General features: G+C 48.3%; 1 protein-coding gene across 1 annotated transcript; it reads left to right on the top strand.

The window, feature by feature from the left end:
- Nucleotides 1-197: 197 nt before the first annotated feature.
- SLC5A6 (solute carrier family 5 member 6) lies at nucleotides 198-15,014 on the top strand. Its single transcript, XM_082671719.1, has 17 exons — nucleotides 198-367; nucleotides 541-607; nucleotides 4,313-4,857; nucleotides 5,183-5,248; nucleotides 5,576-5,627; nucleotides 5,987-6,054; nucleotides 6,386-6,540; nucleotides 6,916-7,056; nucleotides 7,252-7,381; nucleotides 7,892-7,980; nucleotides 8,390-8,502; nucleotides 8,845-8,912; nucleotides 9,322-9,408; nucleotides 9,557-9,738; nucleotides 9,954-10,057; nucleotides 10,304-10,419; nucleotides 10,815-15,014. Exons 3-17 carry the CDS (start codon nucleotides 4,465-4,467, stop codon nucleotides 10,965-10,967), a joined length of 1,917 nt encoding a protein of 638 aa, XP_082527845.1. The 5' UTR covers nucleotides 198-367; nucleotides 541-607; nucleotides 4,313-4,464; the 3' UTR covers nucleotides 10,968-15,014.
- The last annotated feature ends 9,709 nt before the right edge of the window (nucleotides 15,015-24,723 follow it).

Here is a 24,723-nt window from a genome sequence, read left to right as displayed (position 1 = left end):
TTGCCCTCAGTAAACATGGCGGCGCGGCGACGTGGGCGGGCAGGGGGCGGGACCCCGCTGTCACCCGGTTTGGCGCTGCGGGGCCGGCTCTCAGGCGGCTGCCGGACCCACGTGTGGAGACCCGGCAGGTGGGCCGGACTGGGGCGGGCCGACAGGGGGTGGGCCGGAGCACAGAGGCTCGGGAGAGTGGCGTCAGGGTGGGAAGGGACGAGCAGGGGAGGGGAGGGGAGGAGCGGAGAGGTGAAGGGCGGAATGGGCCGGCCCCTAGAGTGGGGGCCCGGGAAGATCGGAGGTGCCGGCGACGAGGTGGTAGTAGTCCTGCCGCCTCGCGTGTGGAGGGAAGGAGAGAAGCCAGGAAATAAAGAGGGTAAGGGTGATGGAGGAGCGAAGGGCGAAGGGCAAACCCTGTCGGGAAGGGACGAGCCGGAGCACCCTGTCTCCTTCAGCTCAGTCCTGAAACCACGTGGCGTCCTGTGTTCTGGCGAGGAGGTAGGGGCGGGATAGATGCTTCCCTAACTCCTCATTTCTTTGCCTTCCCAGAAAAAGGGAGCGATTCAGATTTCGGGAAGAACCACGGGACCGTCTTAGCCTTGGCTGGGCCACGGAGGTAAGGGAAAGACGAGCGCTGTCCCGTGGTGGCCCGGCGCCCTGACCGAAGGGCGCCAAGCGAGCCCCGTGCCGGGAGGGACTGAGTGTTGGCTTTGGTTAGGGTTAGAAGAAGCTCATCAAAGCTAACCAAAGCTCGTCTTCAGTAGCCTGGCTTCCCTTCCACCTACCCCCAGGTGTCTGGAATCTCCTGAAAGGATTTACCTTCAGAGGGCTGGCACATTTTCTAAGGCATTAGTAGTTACTAGCATTTTAATGAGAGCCCCTAAAGCCTTTCAGAGCTTGAGGAATTCCAGGCACAAAGACAGATTTTTTTTTTTTAGTAATTTCCTTGGGAGCTATGCAATTTTTTAAAATTAATTTATTTTATTTTATTTACTTTTGGCTGCATTGGGTATTTGTTGCTGCGCGCAGGCTTTCTCTAGTGGCGGAGAGCAGGGGCCTCTCATTGCAGTGGCTTCTCTTATTGCGGAGCACGGGCTGTAGGCACACGGGCTTCAGTAGTTGTGGCGCGTGGGCTCGGTAGTTGTGGCTCGTGGGCTCTAGAGCACAGGCTCAGTAGTTGTGGTGCACGGGCTTCGTGGCTCCGTGGCACGTGGGATCTTATTGGCCTAGGGCTCGAACCCGCATCCCCTCATTGGCAGGCGGATTCTTAACCACTGCGCCGCCAGGGAAGTCCACAAAGATGGATTTTGAAGGCATCTTTTTGGGAAGGTTTATCCTTCAGTGGCACCTTTGCCTTTTGCAGGAGTCAAAGCAATTCACTTTGTGACCAAAGTGAGAGTGGAGTTAGGGTGGTGAAGGATGATTCTTTTTCTTGTCTGTGTGTATCTTGGACTTTTTAAAAGAGTCCCACAGCCCGCTGTTTGTGCCCTGTGTGTTAGAGTTTTAGTGAAACAAGTTATCTCTTACTTTTGGCTCCCCTCTTATGCAAATCCATGGGGTTTAGATCAGTGTACGGTTGTTGCTGTGTTGCTGTTGTGGTTGTTTGGCCACGCCACACGGCATGTGGGATCTTAGTTCCCCGACCTGGGATCCAACCCATGCCCCCTGCAGTGGAAGCACAGAGTCTTACCACTGGACCACCAGGGAAGTCCCCACTGTAGCAGTTTCAGAAGGCCACTATCCTGTTCTTAGAATCATGTCTAATGAAGCCTTTGTTTCTGGGTCAGGTTTTTCCTGTCTTGCCTGGCTCTCTCTTCAGCCATTCAAGAGAGTTCTCTGTATCTCATGCAAGTAGAATCCACAGGAACCCTGCCAGCTTACCCCAGCAGTAGAGGGTCTCCATTTCTGTACATCTGTTTTCCTGTCTATACTTGGACCTTTTTCCTTTCTCCAACCACCTGCCTAGCCGTATCATTAACGCTTTACCTCTACACAGTGTTATGTGCACACAGCAGGCATCTTTTCTCCCCTTAGTCTCTGGTAGTTCCCGTCACCACTTTCACAGTAATAAAAACTTGCCAAAGAGGAGTGAGAAAACTCAAGGTGTTGCAATGCACAAGGGCCCAGGGCCTCTTTAGGTTCAACCCGACTGGCCTGTTGGGAACATTGTTCTGGGGACTAACATTTGTGACTCAGTAGAACATGTGATTCAAGAGTTGCCAACTCTGATTTCCTCTCCATTGGCTCCAGGAGGTTCAGAGTGCAGGACTGGTTTGCATGAGGTCATATCTCGCCAGCCAGGCAACATCTGTCCAAGAACGCAGTGTAGGAGAGCCGAAGACAGCTAGGCTGATCTTTCTCCTAGTGGACAAGGACAAAAGACATAGTTTATATTCATCTCTCTCTAGATTAGTTGAAATTTAATCTTTGCTTCAGGAGTGACTGACAGCAATTAACACTCTGCTCCAGCCCTTGTTCTGGGAGCAGTGAAGGAGGGGCTCCTGGTGAATTAGCTGTCATACCTACTGACAGCATTGTTTTTTCTCCCTTGTTTTATATCATGCTGTATAACCCTAGGGAACTAGAGAGTGTCATATAAAGTACAGAACCTGAGACATGGTGTTTTGAAAGTGGTAGGTATGGTTACTTATTTATTATTGTTAACGTTTATAAAGTACATAACACACTGCTGGATTATATGACAGGTGTTCAAAAAATGTTAACTAACATCGTATTAGGTTATCTAAATTCATGGGCCTCAGTGTGTTTGTTGGTAAATGAGGGGGTTGCAATAGTGATCTCTTAAGATTCCTTTAAGTTTTGACATGCTGTGATTTGGTCCTTGTTCTGAGGATAATGTAGGTATATTCTTTGAGGATTAGTATTTCTTGTGCAGGAGTTAGAAAAGCAACTTTCCCATCTCTCAGCAACTCTTTTCTAGTTCCCCCTTGCACACAGTGCCAAGTATGACTTACAGTGAAAGCCTAATCCATCTAAGAATGCTATTGAATGTGAGCTCCCTGCTCCCCATTCTGGAGCCTCTAGGGCCGAGCTGGAGTTTGGGGGCTGTAGGGTGATAGGGCCATTTGGTCCACAGCGATTGGTTCCCTGAAGGGTCCAGAACAAATAGCTGCTGAGCTTCCCTCTACTCCCAGTTCCTCACCTCACCTCAGCCACTTACAGACCAGATCCTCAGCCTCTGCCCAGCTGCAGACACACAGCTTCTCCAGGCAGCTTTGATTCAGAGCAGGGATTGCTTCTTGAGGTGGGTGTCTGCGCCCGAGGGAAGGACCACGTTCCCTGACTTTCTCTTGCCCGCAGCTCCCTGGCTGCTTTGCTTGTTTCCAAAGTGCCCCTGTAATTGTAACTGTGAAACCCTGGCTCCAGCATGTTGCCGTCTCACTTTTGTTGTTGTTGTTGTTGTTGTTGTTTTGTTTTGCGGTACGTGGGCCTCTCACTGCCGCCGCCCCTCCCGCTGTGGAGCACAGGCTCCGGATGCGCAGGCCTAGCGGCCATGGCTCACGGGCCCAGCCGCTCCGCGGCACGTGGGATCCTCCCGGACCGGGGCACGAACCCGTGTCCCCTGCATCGGCAGGCGGACTCTCAACCACTGCGCCACCAGGGAGGCCCCTGTCTCACTTTTGAAAGGCACCACTCTTCCTGGATCTCCTACTGACTGTGGTGTCATAGGTGGAGGAGCTGAGAGGTGGGTGGCCGGCCTTATTAAGTAGTGTTGGGAGAACAGAGTGGTTGGCCTGGGGTTGCCTGAAATGGAATTTGGCGCTGCCGTGGAGGTGGCCTCCCCGGTGATCAGTGTTGAGAAGGGCTGCTGTTCGGACGGTGACACTGAGGGTCACGGGGGTGCAGGTACTGAGGCTGGGAGAGTGGAGGAGGCCATGCTGTCATTCGTCTCTGTTTCTTCCTCCCGGCTGGCTTGTGGCGCCAGGCTGGGCTCTGCTGGCTTAGTACATTGTAATGACTGGGTCTGTGCCTGCAGGTGGGGGCAGGGAATTCTGAGAAGAACCATGGGCTAGAGTTGATTTTTCTTTCACTGCTAGGGTGGAGACCTAAGAAGGTTCTTAAGTTTCACAGCTGTGCACACCCAAAAAGGACTTGGCCAAGTAGTTGTCTCCTGGCCATCTCAGTCTGCTGCTTCCTCCCTCCCCTCTCTGCCCTACCAAACCCATATCAGTATCTCCACACCTTCAAGGGCTGCCACAGAGCTGGCTGGCCCAAATCTGATGGGTGTGGGATGCACAGGCCCAAGGGTGGGTGGCCATGAAGGCAGGGTAGGCCTGACTAAGAGCCGCTTTCTTTGCAGCTCACCTGGACAATGTCACTTGGTGGTGGAGGAGGACGGTGAGACGGTGGCTGGGAGTCAGATTGTAGCCACTTGCCTGCCACTGCCCAGCCAAGGGGCAGCCCAGAGCCCAGGAGCAGCAAGTGGCTGCAGGTCACAGACACAGAGAGGGTATGCGTGTGGCGGTGAGCACCTCCGCTCCCCTCCCCCCAGCCTCAGACACCAACATGGTCACATCCACCTTCTCCCTGGTGGACTATGTGGTCTTTGTCCTGCTGCTGGTCCTCTCCCTTGCCATTGGGCTCTACCATGCCTATCGTGGCTGGGGGCGACATACCATCGGCCAGTTGCTGTTGGCGGACCGCAAAATGGGCTGCTTTCCTGTGGCGCTGTCCTTGCTGGCCACCTTCCAGTCAGCCGTGGCCATCCTGGGTGTGCCGTCCGAGATCTACCGATTTGGGACACAGTATTGGTTCCTGGGCTGCTCCTATTTCCTGGGGCTGCTGATCCCAGCACATGTCTTCATCCCAATCTTCTACCGCCTGCATCTCACCAGTGCCTACGAGGTAGGTAGGGAGGAGCACATAGGACCCCCAGAGTCAGGGGTGGAGAGGAGGAACAGGGCACCTAGGGATCTGGGCCCCTGGATCTCCTTTGCCTGATGAGAGTGACAGGGAATACATTGTGTGTTTATAAGTTCTCTCTGGTTGAAGTTGGGCGGGGTGGGAGTTGGGGGAGAAGAAGGGTGCTGTGCTGAGTGGGGCCCAGAGTGGATACGAGTTGGATATTTCCTCTGCTCCTAGGTTTCTTGAGGGAAGTTTTGTGTGAATTGTTGGGGGTGGAGTGGAGAGAAAAACCTTTTTATAAAAAAAAAAATCTACTCCTACCTAGTACCTGGAGCTCCGGTTCAATAAAGCTGTGCGGGTTTGTGGGACCGTGACCTTCATCTTCCAGATGGTAAGTGGAATGAGGATAGAAATTGAGCCTGATGCATGGTAGGGGGAACTGGACTTAGGCTTGCTGAGGCAGCTGGAGCCTTCCTTGCTCTCAGACTAGCAAGATTGAAATTCCTGCTAGCCCCCAGAGGCATCCTGCTTCCCATTCCTTCCAGTTCTGGCGCAGATACTATGGTGGCAGCAAGCCAAACTTTGGAAGAAGGGAGAGGGGGGTGAGCCTAGGTGAAGGGAGGCCATTGGGATATTGGAGCTGAGGTCCATCTTTCCTCCTCTCTCTGCCCACCCTCATCTCCTCTTCCCCTCACATTCTCTTTTCCATACCCGACAGGTAATCTACATGGGGGTTGTCCTCTATGCACCATCACTGGCCCTCAATGCAGGTGAGGAGTCACAGCCCCTGACTCCCAGCCACAGCAGGCTGGGAAGAACCTTTGGGAGGGGCAGGTAGAGGAGAGTGTGCGGAAAAGAATCCAACCTTGACCAGGGTATTATTTCACTGCCTGGGCCCTTGGCTGGTCTCTACTAGAGGTGGAAAGCTAATCAAACATTACCAGGCCCCATCTGAATTGGTTAATCAACACCTTTTGGTGGAGCTTTGCAAACTTTTTTTTTCCGTTGTGGTAAATGATTTATAGCATCCTTAATGACTAAATGCTTCATATCTTACCAAGGCTTCTCTGGCTTCTCTGCTGGGAAACCCTCCTCGGGAGACAGGAATGTGACTTTTATCTGTTTACAGTGACTGGCTTTGATCTCTGGCTGTCAGTGCTGACCCTAGGCATTGTCTGTACCGTCTACACTGCTCTGGTAAGCGCAGTTAGTCTTAGGGGAGGGAGAAGAGGTGAAATTGGGAGGGAGATGGGAGGAAAGGGAAAAGATGGCATAAGATCAATAGGTGGGTGGTAGATGAGATAAGAATATAGGTGAGGAGAGGGCATGACCTTCTAGGGTGCTGTGAAATGGGATGTAGGAGATGGGATGGGCTTATGGTGGGGGGTGGGTGATGAAGGTGGGGGTGGGCTGGGAGTGACGTCGGCAGAATCTCAGCAGCTATACACCGCTGGCGGCTGTCTGGTGCCCTCGCTGGTGGTGTGGCTTCGTAGACAGCTGTGGCAGGTGTGCTGTCTTTTCCCTGCAGGGTGGACTGAAGGCAGTCATCTGGACAGATGTGTTCCAGACCCTGGTGATGTTCCTAGGGCAGCTGGTGGTTATCATTGTGGGGTCGGCCAAGGTGGGCGGTTTGGGGCACGTGTGGGATGTGGCTTCCCAGCATGGCCTTATCTCTGGAATCGAGTAAGTACACCCCTTCCCCGGCTGGGGTCTATAGTGCCTGACAGCTGAGCCCATCTAGAGCCTGCGCTTAGGGCTGTAGTAAGCAGAGGGCAAGCTGTGGAAGTTGAAGTGCAGCACTGAGGCCAGTGGGAGGCTGGCACTGTGGAGATGGGTGAGCACAGCGTTCTGGCCGGTGGTTGAGTGTCAGGATGTTTTTAGCACCTGGGATGAGGCTATGGTTGGAGGGATGGAGCCACCCCCTCCCCACCCAACCTGCTGCCCTGTCTTGAGTCCAGCTTCGCCCTGGCAGCCATCTCTCTGCCCTGCCCCCTGTTGTAGGAGGGCGGGGAAGGCTGAGTCTCTGGGGCAACAGTGACATGTTGGTGTCTCTGGCAGGCTGGATCCGGACCCTTTTGTGCGGCACACTTTCTGGACGTTGGCCTTCGGGGGTGTCTTCATGATGCTCTCCTTGTATGGAGTGAACCAGGCTCAGGTGCAGCGCTACCTCAGTTCCCGCACGGAGAAGGCTGCAGTGCTGTGAGTGCAGGGCCAGGAAGACCGGGGAGCACAGGCTGGGGGAAGTGTGGGCCCCGGCTCCACTGAGGCAGGTGGGATGGGACAGGATGCTGGAGCGCATGCGCACCCATTGGGCAGGACGTGGAGTTGCTTTCTGGGGCTTGGGGACGTGCCTGCTAGCACCGTCTCCCTGCTTGGCACTGGCCTCTTTTGCAGCTCCTGCTACGCCGTCTTCCCTTGCCAGCAGGTGGTCCTCTGCATGGGCTGCCTCATTGGCCTGGTCATGTTCGCCTACTACCAGGAGTATCCCATGAGCACCCAGCAGACTCAAGCAGCCCCTGACCAGGTGAGAAGGCCTCCCTGACGCCCCTCCTGGACCCCCCCAAGGGGAGTGTCTGGGTGGCTGCAGGAGGGACTCCCACCCTGGGTGGGAAATGGATGGAAGGTCCTTCTTGTTCTGGAAATCTGCAATCCAGCATGTGAGGATCCCAGCCCCCAGCTAATCACAGTGCCCACCCTACTGAGGCGGGGACCTACCTTCACTGACTCACCGCTCTGCACCACCTGCTCTGTGGGGAGCCTCCCGACAGCCTCATTTTACAGAGGAGAGAAGGACGCACAGCGGGGCGGCCAGCATGCTCAAGCCACACCACTCGCTGGGGCAGAGCTGGGCTGTGGGCTGCGTCCTTCTCTCTCCAGAGCCTGCTTTCTCTCCACTTACTGTGGGCTCGCCCTCAGTGCCTGGCCCCCTTGCTAGCGCGCAGTCTCCAGACGCTGCCTGACACAAGCAGGGGCGGGCGGCGTGCCCTGGGGCGGCTTCTCTGAGGGGAGCTGTGCGTTTCTGCTCCGCCTGCAGTTCGTCCTGTACTTCGTGATGGATCTCCTGAGAGGCCTGCCAGGCCTGCCTGGGCTCTTTGTTGCCTGCCTCTTCAGTGGCTCCCTAAGGTACACTCTGACCTTTTCCATCAGGCTTGACACAGCTGTTCCCTCCTTGGCACAAGGTGATGGGTGGAGCGGGGGTCCCTCTGAGTCTCTCATTGTGTTCGTTCATGTGTGAATGACAAGGGGCAGCTCATCTGTGTGGGACAGAGTGTATCCTCTCCTGGGAGAGTCCCCTTTTTGGTGAAGGATTCTTTTATGATACCAGGAATTGATCTACTTGAACCAAACCTGTACCCCACTCAGAGAAGGCCAGGTGTCCCTGCCTCCCAGGCCTCTTCCTCTTCTGCCAACTGTCAGGATGGTGTTTGGGCTGCACACGTCCTTGCCTGCCTTCAGGGTGCTAGTCCCTCAGTGGGGTCCCTTGTTTTGCGTTTCTCAGCTTCTGGACTTGTCTTTCTCTTTCTTCTTTCAGCACCATATCCTCTGCTTTCAATTCACTGGCAACTGTTACAATGGAAGACTTGATTCGACCCTGGTTCCCTCATTTCTCTGAAGTCCGGGCCACCATGCTTTCCAGAATCATCGGTGGGATTATGCTTCCTCATCTCTTCAGCCTTGTTCTTTCTAAGACACACCCTAAGAACTGTTGTCCATCTGCTTTGAAGCACCAGTTTTAGCCTGGGCTCAGCACTTGCCCAATGAAGCACCAACCTTGTTTACATGTCAGGGAATTTCCTGGGGAGGTCTCTGAGTCACATAAGAGTGAGGACGGGGTGGGAGAGACCTGGAGGTGGGGCCTGAGGTAATGTGCCCTGTTTCCAGGGACACAGAGGTAGTAGTTGGGCTGGGGAAGGAGCTTTGCTCTGCTTTTCCCTGTTTTATTGTGTTAACTCACATCTGCTTGTTTCCTCCTTTCTTTTTCCCCAGCCTTTGGCTATGGGCTGCTTTGTCTGGGAATGGCCTATATTTCCTCCCAGATGGGACCTGTGCTGCAGGTAATGACTATGGAGGGAAGAAAGCAATTTTTAAGGGAGAAAAGGAGCTGATTGAAACCAGAAATTGAAGAAGACAGCTATTGTGAAAGGAATGACATAGGGGCAGGTGTCAGAGATTCCCCTTTGATGAGCTCCCTTTAGCTGTGAACAGAGTCTCAAGTAGCCAGAAGCCCCAGGGTCATTGTTGGCTGAGAGATATCTAAGGATCGGCCTCAGGAGAAGCCCGAGCACATTCCCTTAACCATTTCTGCCCTCTGGAATCCTGCGTTCTGATGATTCCAGGTAGAACAGATGGACAGATCTGACAGGTAGGGCTCTGAGGCAGTGGTGGTAGCGGTGCCACGCTGGTGAGACTGGGGATCTCTGAGCCTGAGTGTTCTTTGCTTTGTCTCAACCCTGTCCTCCGCAGGCAGCAATCAGCATCTTCGGTATGGTTGGGGGCCCGCTGCTCGGACTCTTCTGCCTTGGGATGTTCTTTCCTTGTGCCAATCCTCCTGTGAGTGACCCATCTGGCTCCACGGTCATGTGCGGGGGTGGACCTGGGGAACGACTTGGCAGGGCTCTCGCCGTGACTGCTGGGAACTTACGCGAAGGTTTGGTGGGGCTGGCATTGAGACAAGAGAGTGTGCCGTTTCTCTGGGCAGGGTGCCATCGTGGGCCTGTTGGCTGGACTGATCATGGCCTTCTGGATCGGCATTGGGAGCACAGTGAGCAGCCTGGGCTCTGGCAGAGCGCCCACTCCCTCTAATGGGTCCAGCTTTTCCCTGCCCAGCAATCTGACTGCTGTCACCATGGCCACACTGATGCCCTCGACTACTATCTCCAAGTGAGTCAGAGCTCACTCTCTTTCTCCTTGCGGAGAACAGCTCATTTCTGAGGGGTTTTCCAGGGGCCTTGCTAAGGGATGGCCACCAGAGGACTTGGGCCAGCTGTCGGGTGTTGGGTCCCAGGATTCTAGGACCGTGTAGGAGGGTGGAGCCAGGTGCCTGTGGAATGCCTGTCACTGAATTGCTAATTGTCCTCACCCTCTGCTCTCCCCAGACCCACAGGGCTACAGCGGCTCTATTCCCTGTCGTATTTATGGTACAGCGCTCACAACTCCACCACGGTCATTGTGGTGGGCCTGGCTGTCAGTCTGCTCAGTGGTGAGGGGCTGTGGCATGGGGGCACAGGGAAACAAGGACCAGCTGAGGGAGGGCACTCAGGGGTCTGGAGTCTGGAGCTCAGGGAATCCTGGGCTCCTGGGTGCCTGGAACAGTCACGCTTCTTGGTGGAGCTCAAGGAGGTGGGCGGGGACTGGGGGTTTAGAGTCCTGAGAGAAGGGGGTGAGCAGGGGGCTGCGGGAGTGACCTGGTTACACAGTAGGAGCCTCAGGAGCGCTTTGTCTTCAGGCGGAATGCGGGGCCGGACCCTGAACCCTCGGACCATTTACCCAGTGTTGCCGAAACTCGTTGCCCTCCTGCCCATGTCCTGTCAGAAGCGACTTCACTGCAGAACCCACAGCCAGGTAGCACGTCTGTTGTCAGATCGCCCCTCCCTTCCCTCTCAGGCTACTGCCGGGCCTCCTGGGTTCCTGTGCCTCCCTTTTCTTTCTCCTCCCAGCCCCCCTTTCTCTGCTGATCGGCCTGAGCTGGACTGTCCCGCAGCAGCTGCCTGGCTCCTTCCCACAGGGGAGCGGGGGCTTGGTGGGCAGAAGGGTCTCGGCCCCGAGAGGCCGCAGCTGCTGGCCTTTCGTCTCCATCCTCCCAGCCCCGTGCTCATCCCCGGGCCTGCTCCTCGTTGGCCTCCTTTCTAGCCAGGATCAAAGCAGGGTCACCTTTGCTGCAAGAGAAAGGGGAGGTTCCTTCACCTCCCTTTGCCTCACGTTCACCCCACCCACTCCCTTTGCTCTGTGTTCCCCAGGATCTCTCTGTGGACACGGCTGTGTTTCCGGAGAAGGTGAGCAACGGGATGCTGAGGGGCAGCAGAGACAAGGAGGCCGTGGATGTGCCTGAGGAAGGCCCAGCCCACCAGGGGATCAGCCCCACCTTCATCGTTCAGGAGACCTCACTGTGATCTGGACTCGGGACCCAGCCCCAGAGACCACCCTGTGACACAGGAATGAGTTCCTTGGTGATCCTCAGGGGTGGTCAAGGACTGGATGACCTCGCCCGCACCACAGGGCCTTGTTCTTGGGAGTTTGTGCTGCAGTAGAAGCTGTCATGTCACGGGAGGTGTGAGAGTAGGACAGGGTTTTTCCTTGTTCCTTGCCAGTCTGTTCTCTAGAGAACCAGGCTTGCAGAGGGTAGGATTTTGCCAGAGAAAGGGATAGAGGTGAATCCTCTGACAAAAGGATAATGGCTTCTAATTCCGCATCATCAGGCTCCTTTGAAGTGAATAGAAATAGCAGTGCTGGACCCACTTTGTCAAGATTGACCATCTCCCCGTAAAACTCAGCTGCGTCGGCCAGCTGTTGCTTCCCTCGCAGTCCCCTTGGAGCACACGTTCTGTCAGCCACAGAGGGCCCCTGTGGCACTGCTTTCAGGTTGTCTGTGATACCCAGGCCCCTCTCATTATCTGTCTACCTCCATTCTTGAGAGGGAGGTTTTGGTGTCCCTGAGAGGTGTCTCGGAGCATACAGGTATATTCATCTCTCTTGTGTAGAGTAGGGAAGCTTTCCCTTTTCCTCGCTGCCCCACCCCCCACCTCTGTACTGGGTACTTGGAGACGGGGAAAGTGTTAATTTAAGAAACTAGGGCATGACCAGGTCCACTGTGGAGCGTGCCATCCGCCTGACTCCTGAGCCACGCCACCCTAGTGGCATTTGGTCATTCATGCTGTTTCCTTTTGGAGTTTCTTCCCCACATTTCTTTGTTCCTAGGGAGTAAAAACTGCTATTGGGCTAGAATTTGGGCTTCTGTACTGTCTGCACCTGCTCTTGTCCACCTTAGTGCTATCCCTGGCAAAGATAAAGAGCCCCTCTTCCCATGCACAGGTCTTCCTCTGCTGAGGAGAGAGGCACAGGGGACCAGTGATGGCTTGGTGAGGTTTCTGGTCTCTGTGGCTGATGTGTCTACAGGGGGTAGCATTGTGCTTATGGGGTGGAAGATGCACACTTTCCCTCTGCTGCTTCTCTTCCCCTGTGGCTCAGTCTGTTCCCTGTCCCACCCACCATGTCCTCGACCAGTACAGTCACTGCTGCTCTGGGAATGTTCCCTTTGGGGCAGGAGGAAGAATGCTGCTGTTTGGCTTTTAAAAATAGAACATTCGAGGTGGATTTTAATGGTCTTGTGAAGAACACTTTGCTCCTGTCCACCCACACCTGGTCTCTAGCTCTGCTTGGCCCCATCCAACTGCCCAGAAGCAGCTCTGGGAAAGCTCTCCAGGCCCCTCAGCAGAGACTTAGTCCCACACACATCCATGGCCAGTCCCAGAAAATGCCAGGTTGACTCTGCCCTGAGGTCTGCCCTCCTCTTGACAGCCCCCCACCTTGGGGCTGAGGGCCACTGCTCAGCCCACATCCCCACCCCAGCCAGCTGCTAGAGTTGTAGACCTAGCCGGGCTCTCATTTATTCATTCTTCAACATACTTATCCATCACCCACTTCATTCAAGGGCCTTACCTTGACTGCCATCTTGGAGCTAAGGAAATGACTGTGCCACCCAGGGACTCTGCACCAGGTGCCACCGTTGGCCTTTGAGTTGCCCCTTTTTGTCTCAAATTCTTGCATTTTGGCTATATTTACATAGAAAAAGGGGAGACCCTACAGGACTCAGAACTTACAAGAATTATATTTAAGGGGAATGGTAAAAAACATTCATTCTCCATATAATTCAAACTCTGTAACAGAACATAGATGTTCCTTTGTCTCTAACGCAGTAACTTTTATCTTCATGCAGAGTTTTAAAAGTACCATTTAATGATTGAGGGTGGAGTCCAATGGACAGACCTGGGTTCAAATACTGACTTCAGTTACTTCATCTATTAGGTGTGAATGTCACAGTTAAAGATTCAAAATTATATTGTGTGTAAAGGACTGATGCATTCCTTAAATGCCAGTTATTGTGATAATTATTGTAGTTTTCAAAGCACTTTTCATGTGCTACCTAATTTTATACTTCGGGAGAGAAGTACGTTCCATATCATCTGCATATTTAATGTATAAGGTAACTGGATTGCTTGCCTAGTGAAGGGTTGAAGCAGAGCTAGAACCCGGGTCTGTGACTCCCATTAGCCCACCAAAGTCACATCTCTTGCCTGGAAGCAGTGTCCTTTTTGATAGGGTGCTCACACAGGTGACAGGGTCTCTCCTGAGATAGCAGTCCAGAGAACAACGATGTACTAAATGGGGTGCTACTGTACCATCGTTCTAGAATCTTTCTAAGTCAGTGGCCTTCAAACCTTTCTTGAGACCCACAGTAAGAATGTATTTCACAGCATGACCCAGTATACTGATATATTGCGTTGTGTTACTAAAACATTTCATGAAAAAGTGTCTGTGGGTATAGCTAATATTTCTGGAGCTCTCCTTTTTCCTTCCCTCCTTGAATAATTCAGTCCTTAAGCCATTATGTGGAGCAGAGCAAGGTAGGCACTCATGCTGGGGGCTAGGTGTCAGAGCACAAGTGAAAGGAGGGAGGCCATGCACAGGAGTGGCCCAGCTTGAATGCCAGAGCCCAAGCTGGATGAGGAGAGTGTCCATGGGGGTCGGGAGCCTGGTGTGGGGTTGGAGAAAGAGAAAGGAGCCCTCACAGGAGAAAAGACGTGCGGGTTGTCAGCTGGAGTGAGTGAGGTGGGAGCCTAAGAGGGGGGGCAGCTTGACGTGGGGTGTCAGCATGAGGAGTGCATCCACAAGGTAGGTGGCTCAGCATGGCTTGTCCGAGCCAGTGTGTGTGTGTGTGAAGGCGGCGGGACTTCCCTGGCAGTCCAGAGGTTTAGATTCCGTGCTTCCAAGGCAGGGGATGCGGGTTCGATCCCTAGTCGGGGAACTAAGATCCTACATGCTGTGCGGCCAAAAAAAAAAGAATGAAGAAGGCATCTACAGGTGCGAGCAACACATGCAAGCAGCTCACCCTGGGCTGTTAGAGTGCGAGTGCAGTGAGGAGGGCATCTATACAGGAGGAAGATCTGTCATCAGGTGGCAGTCCAAGTAGGGTGAGGGGGTCACTTGCCATAGAGGCAGCCAGTGGTGGGGAGATGAAGACGTCCACACAGGGGCCAGCCCATTACAGTCTCAGAGCCAGAGTAGGATGAGGAGGGCATATATGTGAGAGTGTTGGGGCTTTGACTGCATGCTGAGAGATTAATCAAATAAGTATATTAGGAATAACCTGAGCCACGTTTCTCACTAGTGGAGAAGGGTGTTACATGCATGGAAAGGGAGAAAGCAAGAATGAACTCTGGTGGTGGATCGGAGAAAGGGATATTCGCATGTGTTCATGGTTTTCAACAGATCTACGTAAATATAGAAATAAACAGGGAGGGAAGTAGCTCTGTCCACTGAGGGTTTGGGAGCAGAAGTGTGATAGCAATAAGTGTTTTGTGCCTAGATCTTGGATTCTAAATACCACTTTCCACTAAAACAACAACAAAAACCCAAGGCTTCTTGGAGAAATAGTTGATTCTAGGGCTGGGACCAAAGTACAAGATAGGCCTGGAACATCTTGTACCAGAAAGCAAAGAACTTATCAAGGAAAGATAAGATCATATCAAAGGACACAGAAGTTAGCTTGAAGGGACTCTCACTAGCCAAATCTGGAACATTCTGAGCATTAAAATAATAGTAATGGAGTATAAGCTATTGAATGAAAAAAGGAAATCATGAATTCATACTGATAAAAGTAGTAAGTTGGAAATTAGATAAGGTATGGTATATTTATATAGTTTCAAATACTTCTCTCTGCACAAAATACTTAATTACAAGGGAAAAACAACTGTAGTGGAGAAGCCTGGCAGACACCATCTTAAGTGATCAAAATAAACATCATCTGTAATGGGATAAATCAGTCATGCATCACCTGATAAGATGCAAAGGGAAGAACATGTAATTACTTCTGTGATTCTCTTGTCAGAAATGTATAACCTGAATCTAATCATAAGAAAACATCAGACAAAATAAAATTGAGAGACATTCTATAAAATAACTGGCTTGTAATTATTGGGACCATAGCTGAAAATTAAATAGGATCTGAGTATTAGATGGAAGTAACATTAACTTCCTGACTTTGATGCTTCTGTTGTGGTTATGGAGGATAATGTTCTTGTTAGTAGGAAATACACAACTTCATGTATGATCTACTGATGTGTTGCAATCCGCTAAAAACACTGTAGTGCTAGGCTTCCTTCCCAGCTTTCAGGCAGGGAATGGGTTTCTTTCCCACTTCCCACCACCAATGGTCCCAGAATTCCAAGGCCTCCATGCATTTTCTATTTTCCTAAAGCGGTCATGTCCTCTGAGAAGCCATTTCTGGCTGTTCCCCTTCCTGTGAGAAGCAAAAGGGCTATCACCCTCCAGTCCCAACAGCCAGCCTTGGCTCCCCGTCATCTGACAAAGCAGAAAACAGATGACTTCATGGCAGGGCTGGTGGTGGTGGGTGGGTGGGGTCTTTGGTCCATTTAACTATTTTTGCCAGTTAGAGAATAATCCTTCCAACCATTCCTGTGTGTTCACTAAGCCATTGGCAGAGGTTCTAGCTCCCGAGCAATAAACTCTTTGGATTTATTGTCCGAGAAACATGTTTACCAACCCAGAATTTTACACTTAATCAAAACATAATACAAATGGAGCATGAAATAAAGACATTTTCAGATATACAAGGGAACATAAAGTCAACAGACGTCAACTGTTAGAGAGAATGATGACCAAATTAACCAATAACATTTATTGTTACATCTAAATAAGCAGGGATTATTTTTCAAACAATTAATATAATTTGGAACTAAAATCCAAGAGCTAAGATTCTCTAAGCTAATTGAACTAAGATTCTCTTTTCTGTTTTTTAGAGAACAGGATGTAGACCAACACTGGATAATAGAAAAATTAAGGTATGAGTTATACATTTAAAGATAACTAATAGAATAAAAGAAATATGATATATCACTCCCATACCGTTAAAGCAAAAAATCAAATGGAACAAAAAACCCCTGATTATTCCAAGCATAGGTGGAGGGGGGGAGGGGATTTTTCTAAATAAAAATGCTGAATAACGTGGTAAAAATAAGTCCAAGAGTATCACTCATCTCAATATTTATGAATATATGGAAGGAAAACAAAGTCATAGATTTATACATTTGGCAATAAGGAAAGAAATCCAGCTTTCGCTATTATAAAAGATATACTTAAAAGGGAACAGCATGGGGCTTCCCCGGTGGCACAGTGGTTGAGAGTCCGCCTGCTGATGCAGAGGACACGGGTTCGTGCCCCGGCCCGTGAGCCATGGCCGCTGAGCCTGCGCGTCCGGAGCCTGTGCTCTGCAACAGGAGAGGCCACAACAGTGAGAGGCCCGTGTACCGCAAACAACAACAACAACAACAACAAAAAAGGCCTCTCAAGGCTAGGAAAGCCACATCAAGGGCTTGCCATCAGATTCTGCCAGAGATATCTATAGATGTGGGTGGATTCCTCTCTTCTCAAGGTCCCGAAATATCTTGAAATTCCTGCAACCAGCAGGAGGTGGTCTTCATATTCACCTGATAAGGCTTTTGGGAACCTAAGAATTTCTAGTTTCTGGAAGGAGCAGGTAGAGGAAAGATAAATGTTTCAATTCTACTTACAAAGTTATAATTCATTAAATTTCTGTAAGTCATACTTAGCTTGAGGGGAAGGGTTTCTTTATATCTGGAAAACACAGATTAAAAACCAGAGATATTTCAGGCACCCCTCCCCTTGCCAAATTACAACCATATCCATCAGTTCACTCAGTCCTATGTGACTAATTCTTGATCTTAATCTTCTGTTGACAGTTTTATGAAGCCATCAGGTTTTCCATTAAAACTCTCTAATTTCTTACCCAGTTCAGTGGAAACTATTTTTGAGTAGAAACACAATAAAACATAATTATTCCTAAAGAGTTCACCTAAAAACCTCTTATCTCACTTACATTTAACTTAAAAATTTCATCATATCAAGTTATTTTTCTTGCAGACAAATTTTGTAACAGGAATAATAAGATCTTATTTGACTTCTAGTAAACTTAGGTACAATAAAAGTATTATACTTAATGTTGATGACTCTAAAGACATGTCTGTATTAATTAAACCAACAAACTTAAACTTGTTTTCATTCATTAAAAATTAATCCTAAATCATGTGATCCTGAAATTCATTTGGGTTAGTTTCATTTATGTTTCAGAGTATTTATATAAGCACCTAATTTCCTTTAGGTCGATTATATACAGATCTTTTACAAACTAATTTTGACAATACTGATGCCAAAATATTGGCTCCCTGTACACTGATGCTGAAATGAGATACGGAGACATGGTTTTGGAAGAGAAAGAAAGGGTGGCTTAACATAGCAGGCTAGTGCCTCAAGAACTGTGCACTCCTCCTTGGGGAATAGGGAGAGGTCTTATAGTCAGGGCTGTCAGCTGACTGAGGAATTAAAACAGCTGGTTTTAATTCCTCAAAGAATTGGGTGGTCACCTCAAGGATATCAAAGGACTGATGTACCAGTATTTACTTAACGGTTGTAGTGGGGCTCCTCTGAAGGGCCACCGCAGTCACGAGGATTGATCCTCAGATACTTCTGCTGGGTTCTCAGTCACCTGAGGACCCCTTGTGGCCAGAGAAGCAAATGTCCCTTGTTCTTAGGACATGAATAATTGTCTCTCATTTCGCTAGCAAATGGTTTGTTCAGATCATACACTGACCTTTTTTTTCAACATAAGCCAAATTTAACAAAAACCCAGCCACCTGTATTTTTCCTAAGCCTACGGCCCAGATTCCCCTAGGTCCCTACTTAGGACATGTACTGGTACCCCTTAAGACTCCAAGTCTTAAGTAAAAACAGCTTGAATAACATTTTTAGAATGATCACTTAAAAACAATGAGATCCAGATATGAGGAGAATTCACCAGAACACCTGAGGAGTACTGAGAGGCTGGTGGGGCTCAATGGGCCTGTGCTGGTACTGAGTGCCAGTTCGGTGTAGATTCTAGGTGTCCTCTGGTGGGTATCACTGATATCCTGCCCACTATGCCATGCTAATGTCAACCAAAAAAATTAATCAATAGTTGATCTAAGAAAGAAATGGAAGAATTTTATTCAAGCCAGTGTGAGGATTATAACCTGGGAGATGGTCTTTCAGAAAGCTCTAAGGGCTGCTCCACCTGTTAGAGGTCTAAGCACAATTATATAAGTTTTTTTTTTTTTTTTTTTTTTTTTTTGCAGTACGCGGGCCTTTCACTGTTGTGGCCTCTCCCGTTGCGGAGCACAAGCTCCGGACACGCAGGCTCAGCGGCCATGGCTCACGGGCCCAGCCGCTCCGCGGCATGTGGGATCCTCCTGGACCCGGGCACTAACCCGTGTCCCCTGAATTGGCAGGCGGACTCTCAACCACTGCGCCACCAGGGAAGCCCCTATATAGGTTTTTGAAACAGTTTACACAATCCAGATCTGCACACACAAAGGGAGTATTGGGTCATTGTGACCCATTGGTTGTGCTGAAGACCAGGTTTTCTCCTGGATTTTAACAGTTACACCCACTTTTTTTTTCTTTTTTTCTTTTTTGGCCACGCCCTGTGGTTTGTGGGGTCTTAGTTCCCCAATCAGGGATTGAACCTGGGCCCCCTGTAGTGGAAGCGAGGAGTCCTAACCACTAGACCGCCAGGGAATTCCCAACAGCCACTTTCAATGCTGGGGCTGGCATTGCCCTCAATGACTGCTTTGTCAAGTTCATTTCCTGGTTATGACAGTGAATTTGCCTATAGCAACAGGGTGGTCGACCTTATGGTCCACATGGCATCCAAGGAGTGAAAGTCCCCTGGACCACCAGTGGAGAGAGAACAAGAGGGAGAGAGAGGGTCTCAGCTGCTGGGGAGTCCTTGCCCCAGTCCTATCCCCCAACACAATGTGAATCTCCTGTTCATGCCACAGTTTCCATCCCAGACTCCCTGAAGGAGGGGAGGGGCTCAGGGAGCTCTACCTTGTCATGTACCATCAATAAAAAGAAAGTCCTGGTTTATGCAGCCCAGGGTTTTCGTGTGTGTGCGTGTGCGTGTGCGTGTGTGTGTGTGTGTTGGAGGGTTGGGGGAGTGGGTTGGGCAGGGGGAGATCCAAGATCATAGTTTTATAATATTACAGAACAAAATCCAAAATTTCAGGGTCAGCTGGCATGGTCAGATGAAGAGTGACAGATTTGTTAAAAATAATATGCGTGTAGGGCATGTTATCACATGTAATTTACATTTGTGTGAGCCAAAGTTTGAAAAGCCACCACCAGCTTTGCTGTGCATCTAAAGAAAAGGAAACACCAGCCCAGATGCTTCCTGAGACCCTGGAGTTTTCTGTGTGGAAGACTTGAGTATCACTGCTTTTTCAAAGACCACTTGGGATTGAAGATCAAGGTGCCATAGAAATGATGAGAGTGAACAGGAATGTTTCCCATGGGAGTCAGTGCCCATTCAACACTATCTTTATGCTTTTATGTAAGGGGATGATTATGATGTCAGTAATGAAAAGGCATTTCTGGGTCCTGATTATAGTGACTACTGGGAGGCTGCTCAAAGACAAACATGGGCCCCCAACCCCTCTGCAAGTCACCAGCTTAACACTGTTAGCAGCTGCCCGGCTCCCCCAGCCCTGTGTAAAACCATTGGTTTGTCAGACCCCTGTGAACTCTGGCCTACAGCCCAGGCAGCTCAGAAATTCCGGCTGTCAGACTGGAAACAGTGTGACAACCTTTTTAAAGTGTCCCTTCTGGGAGACAAAAATCCAATGGCTTGCCTGAAGATACTTACTGGGATCATGTCTGATAAACACCTAAATTTTCTGAGGTTGGCCAGAAATAAACTTCATATGTATATATATTTTTTGGTGAAAAAATAATATCATTTTCCTAGACTATATGTTGCCGACTTGATTAAAGGAGAGCTTGGGTAAACATGAAAGATTGAATATGTTTTATCCTTTCCTTCCTAAATCCCCACTATAATAACAGTAAAGAAGTAAAACAACCATAAACCCATAGGGTTAAAGAGAAAGGAGAAATGATGACAGGAGTTAAGAGACGTCAACACGATATTGGAAAATGAAAGCAGATGGAAGATTGATAACTGATTTAGAAGAATGGAGAGACTTAAACAGATGGGAGCTGGTGAAAGGGGTGCAGCAGATAGAGGGGGCCAGTGGAGGGCACCAATAAAGAGAAAGCCAGTTGGCTCAACAGAACACAGGAAAGTGTGAGGAATCAAAGGCGCAACCACTGGTCTGTTCCTCATCTCTCTATTTTTGCCTTTTCCAGGGTTTTCTTAAATGGAATTATGTAGTCTTTGGAACCTCGCTTCTTTCATTTAACGTAATATATTTAAAAGTCATCTGTGTTGTACTATCAATACCTTTTTCCTTTTAATTGCTAACTAGCAATCCATTTTATAAACGTGCCACAATGTGTTGGATTGGTTCCAGGTTCTGCTATAAACATTTGTGTAGTGGTTTCTCAGTTTTTCTGTCAACATGGGTTTTCATTTCACTTGGGTAAATACCTAGAAGTGACGTTCTGGGTCCTGGGAAATCCTCTGAATAACGCTGATTACTTTGTTGTCGTTTTAACAAGCAACCAATCCAGCAAGTTTCAGACTGCAAGTTCTGGTTCACCTTCTTTGGGAGGTAGTTCCCGCATCAGTTCAGTTTTCAAAGACTTCGCTGTACTGTTTGGATCTGCCCTTTCATGTCTCACTCTGGAGTTGGTCTGGGACTTGGGTGTTGATTTATCGATATATTTATGTTGTAGTTTCATACCTAAAGCTTTGTGTGCTTCTTTGGGTGTGTCTTGCACATGAACAGCCTGGGGTGAGCCTCAGACTTGTGTCAGTTTATAGACAAAATCAGAGATACCCTTCTCCAGCTCTCTCTTATGAGGGATTTCCGTATCACAAATCAATTGATCGTGTGGCTTCTCTTGCCCTGTCATAGTTTATTGTGAAGGATGACAAATTCTGCTGCTATAAATGTTTAGTGACAGCATTTCACTTTAATCTTCACCCCGTGCTCTGCCTCTCAGGTCATCCATAACCACTGTGTTCACACATTTCGCACGAAATAAACTCACTGTCATTCTGTGTTGTCAGGAGGACTCCCATCAACAGAATGTTTGGGAAACGTGTTGTAACCTCCTATACAAGGGCTGCCGAACAACCATTGCACCATATGATTTTTTCTGGCACTTTAGAGACTCTTCAATGACCCTTTTGATGTAAAAAAAAATTATCTGCCAATAAGTTTTTCTCTAAAATAGGAAGTCATGACAGGATACAGACACAGAAAATATTTTTGCAGTTGGACCTATAGGACTCAGTAGCCATAAGGGTACATTTCAAAACTTTTGGATACTTTTTAAAAAAAAGTTTCTCTCTTTATCATAAATAATAATTTGCCTTTTGTCGTATCTAATGCTGCTCCGTTTCATGACTATCTTTGCTTGGTTCAGCTTCCCAAACTGAGCAGTGGTTAAAAGCACAGGGTCTTTTAAGGTGTCAAAACTGACCTTTGGTGCCGTATCCAACGTTCAAATAAGAATCCTTGATCACATTCTTACCACCTTTAATTTCATACTTCTGCGACTTGGGGCAACAGAAATAAATATGAAAGTGTTTCCCTGTCTAGAGTTTGTTTGTGAGTCCCCTTCAAACAAATACATCACAAGAAAATAAAACTACAGACCAGGACTTCCCTGGGGGTCCAGTGGTTAAGACTCCACGCTTCCACTGCAGCGGGTGCGGGTTCGATCCCTGGTCAGGGAACTAAAATCCCACAGCCTGTGTGGTGTGGCCAAAAAGATAAAACAAAAAACAAACCAACCAAAATACAGACCAGCCATAAGGACAGTCATTTTTCTCACAAAGCAAGATGTCTGGGGGCTAGGTGGTCCATAGCAAGGTGTCTGGGGGCTTGATAAGGTCATTGCAGATCCCAATAGACCAACAAGTCCATCTTTCTGCCTTGCCATCCTCAGCATGTTGGAGATGCTTCCACTTGGGGTTTCAAGATGGCTGCAGCAACTGCAGACAATGCAGGAAGACATGATTTCATCCAGCAAAAAGGAAAATGCAGTGCTTCTTCCCATGCATCTCTTTATACTAGAATAGACAAAAAACTTCTTAACACACCATTCTACGACAACAAATATGCTATATTAGTGATTATATCAATAATTCTTTGGCAAAAGGAAGAAGAAGCCAGCAAAATAAAACTAAAAAACTTTCTGGCAAACAGCAAAATCCAGAAACTTAAGTAGCTGAGGTACAGATCCAACACTGACTGGTATTTTACAAGATAACTCATTAGCAAGTCTAGGAGATTGATAATTGCACTCTATAAGGGATAATATGAAATTTTTGGATGCCTAATGTCTACAAGAAAGTTCTTATCAGTAACAGTGAAAGACATTTTTATGATTACACAAAAAGAACAAGAAGAAAGAAGATATTGAACAGGTAAACAGGTAAAAATTTCACAACAGAATCTCTTTCCTGAATGTAGGTCTGCACAGTTCACCCTGGCTAGATATATAGTCAACATAACTTCTGGGGTGATGAAGTGGTCTGTACTTTCTGTAGGACTGCACAGTGATTAATGCTGGGAGCATATAAATGGTATCATACAATATGTGACCTCTGTGTCTGCCTTCTTTCACTTTGTATCATGTTTTCAAGGTTCGTTTGTGTTGTAGCATGTACCAATACTTCATTCTTTTTTATTGACAAATAACATTCTATTGTGTAGATATACCACATTGTGTTTATCCATTCATCATTTGATGGACATATGGGTCGTGTCCACTTTGGGGCTATTTTGAATAGGGCTGCTATGGATGTTCATTCATAAGTTTTTTATTTTTTGCGGTACGCGGGCCTCTCACTGTTGTGGCCTCTCCCGTTGCGGAGCACAAGCTCCGGACACGCAGGCTCAGCGGCCATGGCTCACGGGCCCAGCCGCTCCGCGGCATGTGGGATCTTCCCGGATCGGGGCACGAACCCACGTCCCCTGCATCGGCAGGCAGACTCTCAACCACTGCGCCACCAGGGAAGCCCCATAAGTTTTTATTTAAACACATGTTTCTAATTCTTTTGGGTACATACCAGGGAGTGGAATTGTTGGGTTATATTGTAATTCTGTTTAACTTTTTGAGGAACCACCACACTGTTTTTCACAGTGACTGCACCATTTTACATTCCCACCAGCAATATACAAGTGTTCCCTACTTCCTCATTAACGTTTGTTATTTTCTGTTTTGTCTTTTTTTCTAATTATGGCCAGCCTAAGTAGGTGTGCAGTGGTATTGATTTGCATTTCCCTAATGACTATTGATGTTAGTTATTGTTTGGGTATTTGGTTTGAACACTTTCTTTCTAGCAACTAAATCACCCAATGAATGCCAGTGCTTCTGGTGAAGGTGGTAATTGAAGCAGATAAGTGTTTAGATGGTGCTCTGGTAAAAATTTGAGTCTGTACATAGCCAAGTCATGGAACCAGTGCAGAGTATTCAAATAGATTAACATATGCCTGATGACGCTCTTGCCTGTCATCATAAATGTCATTTCAGTCCGTTATGACCATCTCTGAATGGTACAGGACTTAAGTACAACTCAGGATCCACACAGCATGCTTATAATAATGCCCTAACTCCCTCTGAAGATGAAACACATTTGTTTGTGTTCCTTAAGCCAATGCATAGAAAAATTTCACTGAGACACTCTTTGGACCACTGTTCTTTGTTTCTCTTTTTAAAAATTAAATAATACATTCATATAGTTCAAAAGCCAAACAACCTAAAAAGGAGTAGCCTTAAAAGACTCACTCTCACCTTATTCCCCATCCACTTCAATTCCCCCTCCAACAAGTAACTGCTTTTCATTGTTTTGTGTGTGTGTGTGTGTGTGTGTGTGTGTGTTTCCTTATGCAAATACAAACAAATCGTATATATTCTGGGAGAGTAAAATACATGCTGTTTTGTATTTTTCTTTGTCTTCATTTATTTCTATCTCAAAGATCTTTTCACACTAATGTTACAGAAATATATGAGATCTGCTTTTCCATAGAGCATGTTGTCAAACTTTTGGATTTTTATTAGTATGATGGTTGAAAATGGTATTTCATTGTCGTTTCAATCTTTATTTCTCTTTATTATTAACGAGTGTGTCTATCTCTTTGTATGTTAAAGGGCATTTGATTCGCTTTCCTGAGATCTGTCTGTTCATATTCTTTCTCCATTTTTCTGTTGGGTTGTTGGTCTTTTTCTTAATAATTTCTAGGAGCTTTTTGAATATGATTGATGTTATCACTATGTCTATGACCTGAACTGTAAATGCTCTTTGTCAAGTTTGTCATTTGCCCTCTAACTTTACCTATAGTGACTTTTGCCTTGCTAATTTTCTCCATGCTACTTTTATATTTATAAGGAGAACAGAGGAGGAGGAGCCAGGAAGAAGACTGAGAAGGAACAGCTGGTTAAAGAATCTGGAGAAGAAAAGTATTTCAAGAAGCACAGAGTTGTCTAAAGGGTCCAATGATGCAAAACAAAACAGAAACTAAGACAAGGCCATAGAAATGAACATCAAATTCGGCAGAAGGGGGGCAGTTTTAATGGTGGAGATAAACACCTTGTTGGAGCAAG

The sequence above is a fragment of the Grampus griseus genome (genome assembly GCF_964374135.1).
Source record: "Grampus griseus genome assembly, chromosome: 15".
NCBI lineage: Eukaryota > Metazoa > Chordata > Mammalia > Artiodactyla > Delphinidae > Grampus > Grampus griseus.
Note: the sequence above shows the minus strand (reverse complement) of the source record. Positions and strands in the feature narration are given on the sequence as shown.

Bases quoted from the DNA above. Each gene is read 5' to 3' on its own strand.
- SLC5A6 (XM_082671719.1), top strand. From the start codon at position 4,465: ATGCGTGTGGCGGTGAGCACCTCCGCTCCCCTCCCCCCAGCCTCAGAC. The intron at 7,382-7,891 runs GTGAGAAGGCCT...CTCCGCCTGCAG, and splicing joins CTCAAGCAGCCCCTGACCAG to TTCGTCCTGTACTTCGTGAT. The intron at 9,739-9,953 runs GTGAGTCAGAGC...TGCTCTCCCCAG, and splicing joins CCCTCGACTACTATCTCCAA to ACCCACAGGGCTACAGCGGC.